The sequence below is a fragment of the Myripristis murdjan genome, chromosome 12 (genome assembly GCF_902150065.1).
Source record: "Myripristis murdjan chromosome 12, fMyrMur1.1, whole genome shotgun sequence".
NCBI lineage: Eukaryota > Metazoa > Chordata > Actinopteri > Holocentriformes > Holocentridae > Myripristis > Myripristis murdjan.
The window spans coordinates 20,625,770-20,637,193 of record NC_043991.1 but is presented as its reverse complement, the minus strand read 5'-3'; the positions used below and the strand labels follow the sequence as shown (position 1 = coordinate 20,637,193).

General features: G+C 40.4%; 1 protein-coding gene across 3 annotated transcripts in view; it reads right to left on the bottom strand.

The window, feature by feature from the left end:
* Positions 1-320: 320 nt before the first annotated feature.
* The window catches only part of uhrf2 (ubiquitin like with PHD and ring finger domains 2), a 57,689-nt gene continuing 46,585 nt past the window's right edge, over positions 321-11,424 (bottom strand). The window contains exons 16-17 of one of the 3 annotated variants that reach the window (XM_030064760.1): positions 10,901-11,002; positions 489-1,612 (exon numbers count right to left, since the gene is read on the bottom strand). In XM_030064760.1, the coding sequence (XP_029920620.1) occupies positions 1,487-1,612; positions 10,901-11,002 (228 nt within the window). In that variant the 3' untranslated portion in view covers positions 489-1,486. Of the gene's footprint in view, positions 11,003-11,424 lie in introns of all 3 variants that reach the window. The other 2 variants (XM_030064762.1, XM_030064761.1) reach the window with 2 other exon arrangements.

Genomic DNA, 11,424 nt, shown 5'->3' with positions numbered 1-11,424 from the left:
TGGAAAGAAAACCAGGTCAGTTGTAAATGAGCAGGATTGAGATGCAGTGCATACAGTTTGCCTCTGAACCACCAGGAGGCTCCAGCGCACAGAGAGCAAGACATTAATATCCAACAGCTGACTGAACACTTAAACTCCCAATATGCCTTAGTGTGCAGTTATGTAAACCAACACATTTTTTAACCCCTGGCACTTGATTGGTGAGTCTGAGAAAAAGAATTCAGGCTACTCCCCAAGTCTCACCGATGTTTTTTCTACTGTGTCATTTTTGTCAGTGATACTGTGTAAATAAGAGAGCTTGCTGTAAGGTTTCATTTTTTCACTTTGTCGGGGCTAGGCTAATGACTCTCATAGACTTCAAGTCTCTATGTTAAGCTAACACCAAATGCCAGTGGAACCAGTGTATTTTGCCAAAAATGTTGGAGTACTCCTTTAATATCATTAGCATTGAGAAACTTAAAACACAGGAAGAGAGTCAGGACGCACTGTTGTTTTCTGGAATCAAAATATTTAATAGGTACATATCAAGTATTATTATGACATGTATAAAATTTCAGATCACAATATGAAGCGATGAAATTCCTCAGGCTGGCGTACGCTGCAAAGGTTTTGAGGTCGCCACATAAAAATGACTAATGATTAAAATAGAATAGAAGCAACTAAATGATAGAAAAATGGCATACGTACATACATAATCATAAGCATTATAGGAAAAATTAAATGTGACTTGTCTTTTGAAACTTTTTTCTTCAATAGAGTGCAATAAAAAAAAACATAGAACACAACACTGAAGCCAAGCGTCCACAAGACGTCTAAAAATCGTTAGTACTGTAGGTCACGGAGGGCAGAAGACAGGGAGAGAGAGCGAGAGAAGGTCAGCGTAGGTCACAGCAGAGAAAGAAAGGAGAGGAGGACTATCAGCTTGCCAGTCAATGCAGGAAGAAAATAATTTTTTTTTTGAACAAGCTTGAGCGACAGTGGAAGTAATGCACATCACAGATAGCTTTAGAGACCATAGTAGCATTTGTACTTGCATGTCGTTAAATTAAAGAAAAAAAAAAGGAAAAAAAAAGAACAATCCTGAATTCCTGGAAAGAAACAAGGACATCACCACAAACAAGCAAACAAACAAACAAACAAACAAACAAACAGCCAGCCAACAAAAGTGAAAGAAGGGGCGGTAAACATCGGGGGGGTCAGACAGACACCGTTCAAAGGAGAATCCATCGTAGATCTGAATATCAGTGGAGCGATAAGAAACTGATTACATGTGTACAGCAGCATGTCACACAGTTAATGCTGTCATCGCCTCAAAATTGGCAAAGCCTGGATGACCGGTACAGCTCTCCAGGCCGTGGTGGGCTTCAGAACAGCGAGGGCTGGGGGGCTTCCCCAAAACCAGCTCACCACAAAGCTCTTTTTAGACCAGTGGAAGGATTTGGGGGCAAACATTTTTTTGGGAAATTCATCCAGACTTAAGAGCTTTCTAGGTTGTGTTGACCGTGCCAGCTGCCGAGGCTACCTCTGCCTCGGGCCGGGGTAGACCGGGGCAAAACGGGTGCAACTGTGGTCTTCTGACAGGACAGGTGACGCTCACGTCACCGGGACCCATCTGCGCAGAGGAGACACTGCTGGCTAGGTGCAATCCATGGGATGTGTAAGCTTTAGTCAGTATCAGACCTGCCAACCCTGGACATTTTTTTTAAAAGTACCATACCAGCGCTGTAAAAGATGCCCATTCCTGTTAAGTTTTGAAGTCCAACAAATGTTTTGTTTCTAAAATATTGTGCTGGGATTGTTTATTTCTTGGACTTGCCTGGACTTGTTAGGATTTCAGGCCACAGAAACATATGTGCAGAGACTCTTATTACCCTTGCAGCCATGTTGAGTAACATTTGATAGTGTGTGATGGTAGGAGCTGGATAAAGACCGGGAAGACAACCCACTACTGACAAGATGTGTGTGAAGTGAGCAGCACGCAAAAATTTACGACTGCAAATAGCCACGTTCCTGTAGGTCTGAGAACTTGCACGGCCATGTGTTACGCAGCAGATCAAACTTGAATGTTTTAATAAACTATTAGGTAGATAATGTGAATCAAAGACCTGCTGCAAGAGGGTGTATAAAACCATGAAATTGGGAAAAAATGCAGAAATGATGTAAGCTTACCCTGTAACATAATATTATGTCATAGTAACCTTGTTGCGAGGATTTTCCTGTAGAAATATACTATTCATTAAAGGCAGAATGCGTAGGATTTTCCTAAAAAACAATGTATAGACTCACAAAAAGAATTTCTCTCAATGATCACTTACGATCCACTACAAGTGTGTGATGGTGTGTGTATCTGCAGACCCTGCCTTCTGCCTGGCTTTTCTTGCCAATTTTTTTTCCTATGATGGTGATGGCATTCATTCTGTCATCATCCTAGGAAACAAAATTTGCTGTCAGCGGTTAGCCAAGCCAGGGAGGAGGGGCCAAATTTGAATATTGTGTTCACAGACATTGCAATTGATAAATACTGCTCACTCTGCCTTTAATTTATGTAAAGCTTGTATTTTTCAAAGCTAAGAAAGTAGGTGGCAAATCCACTGGTTTGGCTAAATCATGAGGTAATGCCATACGGGAAAGCATTTATAAATAAGAAATACAAAAAGTTGCAGAGTTAAAAAAGTCTCTTCATTCATCACCATCCGCAGGATTTAGCCTGACCAAAAGCAACTGGAAAAATTAGATTACAGTTATATTTGATTTTGAATTGTATTCTTTTCATGTGTACTGGCTGACTGGATGTGAGGCAGGCGTGATGTTCAAGGATGAGCACTGGTTTCTTATGTATGAAATTTTCCCAGAAGTGAAAGGTGAACTTTATATGTGACATCCTGAGGATTGTGTGCTACTCATTCAAATTTGAGGCGATAAACCACGGCCATGTGTGAGCTGTTAGCAGAGCGTGAAGACCGCTGCGTGATCCAGTGTAACAAATCAGTTCCTAATCTGTATTTCCTTCTACTGGTTACACACTGGAGCCACAATGACCTCACTGGCCCAGAGTGATGGGACAAATGCATCAGACATGATAAACTGTTGAGTTACAGACTCTGAGGCAGTAACTAGTATAATTTAAATGAATCATAACAGTCCAAGCCCCCTAGATCCTTTGATGAATGCCTGTGGTGCATGTTTATATGCAGACGATGGTGTCTTTTACCTCATTAATCAAATTCCCATAAACTCATTTACAACTTCAGCTCAACTTCACATAACTCTAAGCCTTAAGACGTTATTCAAATGTACTGATCTCAGCAGAACCCCATATATCTAGTGTCTGCACATGGACAGGGTTTAAGCCTTTTTTTTTAACAATGATTTGTAGAGCACATGGTAGCGTGGATCAGGCCGCATATTTTTGTCCACACCCGATCCGAGTCGGAAGCATGGTAACTGAGCCCGACATGAACCTGACAGGCATTCTTTTTTGTGTTCAAACCTGACCCAAGCCTGAAATGTTGCTTTTCTCCATCGCTAGGTTACATTTACCATCAGAAATAGCCAGCCTGAACCTGAACATAATTACTAAAGTTTTGTCTGTATCCACACTCTGGCACATGCATGTCTTCCATCCTGTCAACAGGTGAAGGTTTCAAGAAACGTGGGAGTAAGTCTGACACTGTCTGCGCCATGAGAAGACATCAAAAATGATTTCTACCAAAACACACACACGCACAACCACATGACTAAGGAGTGTTTCCGAATCGTTGGGTGGTGCTGCAGAATACAGACGAGTGAACCTCAAGGCATTGTCCGCCCAGGAACCGGAAAATAAAACATCACATGAACTTTGAACTGTGTGACGCAGCCATTAACAAGCATTTGTATAAAGTTTCAATGTTAGTTTGCACTGCAACTGGAGAGTGTTTTAGTGAGCTGATTATGAAGCAATTCTCTATAAGAAACACATCTTTTCATATAAAAGTTCTGTTTGAAATCAGAATTTTTGTTTCAGTACATTCTCATAATTAAAAATTCACTTAAGATTTCCTACGTAATTACTACGATTTACCCAAGGATACGTTGCCATTCAGCCCTAAAAAGAAAAAAGTGTTAAAAGTGCATGGCATATAAAGGCAACATTTAAAAAGAGGTCAAGGTTTTGAATTAACCTGTGCCCAAGCCAGAGATGCTGATCACAACAGGCCAAAGCTGAACAGGGAAAGCTCAACTATGCAGATCTCAATCCATGCAAGACCAGTGAAACTTCAGGCCATCTGAGTCGAGCCCATGATATGATGAACTGCATGCTCAGTAGTTGACAAAACAAATATTTTTCCTATGAAAGGAAAATCGATAATTCCTCCAACCAGGGAGCAAACAAACTCTAGATTACTTCTTAATCCCTTAGCCTCACAATCAACATAAATCTCCACTGCTCAAGAATTTGGAGATTTCCTCCCAGGTGTGCTGATAAATTCTGAAAAAAGTGAGATACTTTGTGGTTTCAACATTCATGTTAACTATCAAATTGAACGACCTTGCCCAAAGGGGTCATTAAGTTGTCTCATTCAAAAGGTTTCCAGCCAATATTTTCAGTTACCCCGCTGTGATCTGTAATCTTCATCTGTTTTGATCATCCAAAACTGCGAATATCTAGGGGAAATTTCTGATAAGCCACATTAGGAGTCTATTCATAACTTTAAGGACATCCACAAAGTGCAGTAACCAGAACAGTCATGCAACCAAAAAAAACATATGGTGTGCATTCTTCATTAGCTCCAAATAACTGGACAAATTGATTTAAAACTTGCAGTACATTGCATTAGACAGTCTGGCCCTTAATACATCACATATTTTCTTAATCCCTATAAACAGGCCTCCTTTTTATTCTGCTATCCAAAGGAAATCAGGTGGGACTCTACCCCCACCTTTCCCTGCTGCCTTCTCCTCTCTTTTGGAACCAGCTTTTTGTCAGTGTCAGGGAATCAAACAGTTTCAGTATTTAAGCTTTTAAGATTTACTGAATCAGCAGAGCCTACAGTCAGCCATAATTAATGCCTTACCAACTGTTCTTTTTCTTTCCTCCCCCTCTCATTCTGAGGGTCCTCTGAAATCCTCTCACTAGGTCTTGTTAGGTTTGTCCTGGTATTACCCCTAGCTCTCGTTCTCGCTCTCTCTCTCTCTCCTCTCTCTCTCTCTCTCTCTCACACACACACACACACACACACACACACAGCTGATAATGACAAGTCAGGGAACGGCAATTCCTCCTGTCCTTTTGTCCTATGTGCCCTTTTCAGATTGAAACTCCTAGACAGATTTTCTAAAGGGACAGGATGAAGGCTGATCACCTCATCTGAGGAGCTCTAAGCTAAAACAGAAACATAACCGGGCTGAGGGGCCTTCATACTGCAGTGTTTCCACCATATGCAGAGTGTTCAAATGTGACCCCCATCCCAACACAGCAAGCGTCTCCTCACCAGACACACCAACAAGACAGAGCACTGCAGTCCGCATCAGCAAATATCTGGGATATGAGTTTTGTATTGTGTGCAGTTAGGGCTGTTGTGCTTAAAAGGGGCGTGTACAGTCAAAGTGTTGCTGTGAACACACACAGCATTTTTTCTAACAATTCCTTTTTTTTTACATTGAATCGTACGGGAAGCAAGGGCTCTCCTTAAAATGCACTGGACCCAGTGTTTTTATAAGGTGAAAACACTAACAGCTGAGCTTTTTTCAGGAAAAAGTGCTCTGACATCAGCTGCTTTTTATCAACCAGCCCAATCACTGTGAAGAATGACAAGAGCGAGCCAACGGTGCCATTGTAAACAAACAAGGAGATGGAGCAGAAAATGGTGCAGAGAGATTTGTTTTGTTAGTAAGGGAATATACCGAGATGCATGACATGTCCACTAAGAGATACACCAACCACCTGGACCGGGTAATATATTGATAATATATCAATATCGTGAGATGAGACTACATATCATCTGGGATTTTAGGTATTGTAATATGGTTATATAGCTCAAGTGTTGTCCTTTCCTGGTTTTAAAGGCTGCATTACAGTGAACACACGCACTTTTCTTAACTACCTTACTTAACGTACTTTGCTTTTAAGAACGGTAAAACTGCACCACCTGGACCAAGCTCTCAAGTTAGAAATGGCTGCATGGCAACACGAGACAGATTTCATCATCAACTGCGGGTATGGTAACCGGTTAGCAAGATGGAGGCGTCGGGGATGTTGTGCAAAAAATGTTGTGACAGTAAGGAGAAATGGAGAAGTGCTTCATTGTACCTCCCAGGGTTGGATAAAGTGATGTTCCTAATCTGCAAGCAGGTGAATGCAATGTGCAAGGAGATTAACATAAAACAGCATTATGATGCCAATCATAATGTTACAACAAGTCCACAGGTGAGGAACACACAGCTATGTTTTAACAATTTAAAAGAGGCTCAACCGCCCAGCAGTCAGTTTTCACAAAACTGTTTTAGCCTCATTAACTACAAATTGTGTTTATTTTACATTACTGGCTGCAAACCATTTCCAAAGCACAAATTGTAGGCATGCACCTTTGTCATTACAGCATCTAAAAATGGATGAATGGCATTTTTTCTCCTCCAGAAAACACAACATACCTTTCTCTCACGTGATTCACAATTGGCACGTATTTTAATCTAGAAACAGCTACTTAAGAAAATATTTGTTTTGGAGTTATTTTGTGTTCTGGCTCTGAATCCCATGTTGGGTCCCTAACTTGGCCCTCGGTCATCAAAATGTTGAGAACTCTGGCTTTAGACCGCTGTAGCTGTTTGATTTTTTTGCCTTTACCTGCTTGATCGTCATCCATATTACTAATGACTGCTGCACAAACATCTCTATATGTATAATCACAATACTGATATAGAAGTATTCAGATATCAAGATATTTTATTGTGTCTGTATCGCCCTGCCATACTGAACACAAAGATGCAGTGTGATCCCAGACTGGGAGCTTGTTGGGAATATCCGGTAAGTGTTTCAAAATAAAGTGTCTACTGATGTGCTAGTTAGAAATAGCCATTTAGCATTAACTGATAATTACGGCAGCATTAAACATAGCAGCTATGTTTATTAATGTTTACAGAAAATGTAAACAACGAATTAACAGGTCAAATCAATCAGTCAAGGATGCAATGTGTAGACTATATCACTGCCAAGGGCGCACAAAAAGCACTTCTGGTAGCGCTTTTTCTTTTTGAAAAAACACTGTGTGTGTTCACACTGTTAGGGTTGGACAGCAAACACAATTTTAAAACTATCTCAAAAACCTGCTGCACTTGTCTAGTTTTGACGCCGTTAATCATACGGCTCCTTATAGGACATAATTTACCTCGCTCAAAGCCATATTTAGCACTCATCTGTACAAGATGCTTACACATTAAAATGTAATTAAACATTTGCAACATTCTCAGAAACATAACTCAAATGTGTTATGCCCGTCCACCGTTGAAGTGTCACACACACACCAGTGAAACCCTCTCATCTACTATTTCGAACCGCTCTCGCATCAGCTGCTTTGTATTTCTCAACATAATGTGAAACCCTGAGGTGACGGACCAGCGCCACCCCGCCTCAACTTGAAGGTGTTTACACGGAGTTAGAATAAAAATGCATTAAGTCTCATCTGAATCAACTATAAGCTTTTTTTTTTTTTTTTTTTTTAATTTCACTGACAAAACTGTCAACATTTCAGATACATTAAAAGGAGACGCTATTCATTATGTCCTTCTAGGAGAGGACAGTTCATCTCACCTGACTGGAAAACCTGGAGCTGCGATACTTTGTGGAACCATGAATAAGAGCATTTCAATAGTGTGCGCAGTAACGCTTCAATAGTGTATAGGAGCATTTCAATAGTGAATAGCGAGAGGTTTTCAGTGGTGTGTGTAAGAGCTAAATGAATTTCAGTAGTGTCTGAGTGTTTCAATAGTGTATGTGAGAGTGTTTCATCACATTTGAATGTATAAACATCACATATACAAGTCCATCTCACACTGAGCTGTGTGATTACTTTAGGTCAGTGCAGCACAGCTTCACATGGGGGAGATGCACACTGACTCCTACTGATACCAGTGTTGGTTTAATTTACTAATGATTTGATTACATTTACTAATCAAAATATAATGAGATGTAATAAGTTACATGACGCTGATGAAGTTATTAAAATAGTTCCATTACTAATTACATTTTTATCAGGGTAACTAGTAATCTGTAACTTATTACATTTCAAAAGTAACCTTCCCGACACACTGGATAAAAGTGGAATATTTCAGATACCGAATACAAACGCTGGCTATTTTGTAGAAACAAAGTGACATAACTAAGAATTGTCCAAGTGCTTGTCTTGTCCTCTTCTCTTTTCTTCAAGTAGAAACATTTTCCCTAGCTGCTGGAGAACAGAAATGAAAGCTCCCTTGCTAAACAAGAAAGTGCTTTGGCAGGGTCCTATTTGATATTTCAAAGTTTTTCAATTTCATACTGCATTTCGTTTTATACCTGTTATTTGTGATTTGATTATATATTCTTCTTAGTGAGACGCCAGAAGTATATTGTACATTTTCTACTTTGAAATGACGCATTCGTATCACTGTGCAAAACTCACCAGATATGAGTACTAAAGGAGATTCTAGTCGCCGCGGCCCCTCTCAGGAAAACATTTCTGTCACTGCTTTTTAGAGATTTTCACCCTTACTCTCCTAAGTCTGTGCATGCCACTATTTCTGATATCTGTTGATTGTTCAAGTAATTATGTCTTGCCATCCTTTTCTCTCATTCATGTATTCAGTTAAGTTCCAAAGGGCCAACATGGTTTTAATTCCTCTATAAAATCTAAGGACAGAGTTGTGCCTGCTGATCTCTGTGCTCTCACTAAAGTTGCAGCTCGGCTCCAGCCAGAACTCTCCTGACACTCATAACTAACCAGACGCCACTGCCAATATTTTTTCTCTCCAAATGCACTGAAAGTAACCCCTGGCTAGACATTTGCTACTATCATTAGCTCAAGGCATGGTAATGGCTTTATTGCAATTGACATGAGCTGCTCGCAGCATTGGGCAATGCTAGTGTGTGCTACTGATTAACTTACAAAACAAGTCTGCTGCAGGTGTCTTTAATAAAGTGCTGCTTCACAGAACAAAAGACATTATGTGCTTCACTTCAAACGGAAATACATGCTTATTTTGTGGCTTACTTTTCCTAATTATTCCTTGGTACCACAGGCCAGGCAGTGTGGGTGTCACTCAGACGTTCACGTGGCCCACTTACACACATTAGACCTCATTCACAAACAGTGCACGTGAACAAATAAGTGCTTAAACGATACGTATTAACGTTGTCGGCAAAAATCCTTCATATGTTCTTACTTGAATTTGTTTTCACTGTACGAACAAATTTAGAACTGCTTCCAACTCTTAGGAAATTATATAACAAAACTTTATCCAGTACAGAATAAACGCTATTTTGGAACCACAATCAGTTTAAAAAAACAAACAAAAAAAAAAACTCTTCTAAATATAGAACATATTTTTCCTTTGTAAAAATAATAATTATAAAATTAATAAAACTTACTCATCAATAAATCATAAACATACTTAAATTCTTAATATGTTAAAACTGTACTGCTCTCACTTTTAGCTGGCAGTAGGTTATAACTGTCATACTGGGGGCGTCCCAGTGGGTGAGCTGGTAGAGCGCGTACCCAGTAACTTTCACGGTACGCAGTTTCTGGCTTCCACCTCTCTAACTATTATTTGGATTTCAGCATTAGGAAAGATTTTCAGGTTTTCACCTTTGGCGGCCGTGTTTATCTTCATTTCAGCGACTTGACTGCTCTCTCCAATGCCTGACCTCTCTGCAATGGAGCTTTCCTTATATGGAAAAAAGGGGGCGTGGTCCAACACTAATCACTGACTGCAGGCACGTGGTAATTTTGCGTGTGCACTTATTCTGCACACAAAGTAAGAACATTTATTTCCACGCACATGAGTGAATGAAGCCCAATGTGCACAATGTGTGTGGGGCGTGCAGTCTCTGTGTGTATGTTTGTGCGTGTGTCTTGTGTGTGTGTGTGTGTGTGTGTGTGTGTATGAAGAGGTCTAGTGAAATTGATAGTCTTCCCGTGCCTGAATCATATAGCTTTGCTCCCTTTTGTTTGTCAGTTGAGTCAAAAACTGTACTTGTGTGTATTTTAGCGTAGAAAATCCTACCGGTGTGTTTTGGTCTAAAATTGTGTAAATGGTACACAAAATGCGTACAGGTTGGCAGGTATGCAATATACACAGGACTGATTTCATGATATGGCCAAGGGAAAGAGGGTGAGTTTATACCATGTGCTGCATGGTAATTCATGGAGTCATTAGAAAAACGGGGTGGAGGAGGAAACCGATGGATAGAATGGGTAGCTGGGCACAAAGTTTGGGCCTCATTTTGTGTATGTGTGTGTCTGTGTGTGTGTGTGTGTGTGTGCGTGCTTGAGGCGGGGTGGGAGGGGTTAATGTCCTCGGCTGAAAGTCAGGCTGGTGATGCTGATGGAGACAGTCCAAGTTCAACAGGTGAGGTCAGTCCCTACTGAGGTTGTTTGTGTGTATGAATGATTGTATACATAAATGACTGTATGCGCAATATACATTTGTATCTGTAGATAAGTAAGTGTGTGCAATGCATGTTAAAGTGGAGCTCTAGGTACTTGAAGGTATAAGATGGTGCACAGAATGGATGCGTTTATGTAAGTGTGTGTGTGTGTGTGTGCGTGTGTGTGTGTGTGTATGTGTGTATGTGTGCGTGTGTGTACATATTCTACGAATAAATGTGTTTTTGACCTCATCGGCCCTTGCTGTAGCCAGGGAAGAACTGGTCGAGCAGCACCTGGAGCGGCTTGTTGAGGTTCATGGCGTAGTCCTTGCCCAGGTCGTGGCGACAGGCGGGGCAGGTGTACACCTCTGCTCGGAACGACCGCTGGAGACAAGTCTGGAGGCGAGATTCAAACCGACGAAGATGAAGCCGAGTGTTTCATTGTGTTTTGATCCATGCATAATAATAACAGTAAGGCTGACATCACACATGAAACCTGTGAAACATATTTCAGGGTTTCTCAACAAGGTTCAAGCAAGCAATCAGAGCCAACATTATTACAGTTTTGCATTTTCACTTCATTTTGACTTTTTAAATTTCAGTTCCAGTTTAGTTTTTACTAGTTTCAGTGTTAGTTTTAGTCTTTTTTGTTGTAATATGGGAGATTTGTCAGGCGGTGCGATTCATACAGGTCAGAAAAAGTATCGTGTGATAAAAACTCAACAAAACATCATTCCATTTTAAAAAGTGTATTCACGTAGGACAGAAAAAAAACAAAAGAAAAACCAAATAAACTCACAAAGATAAAAACTAAAGAA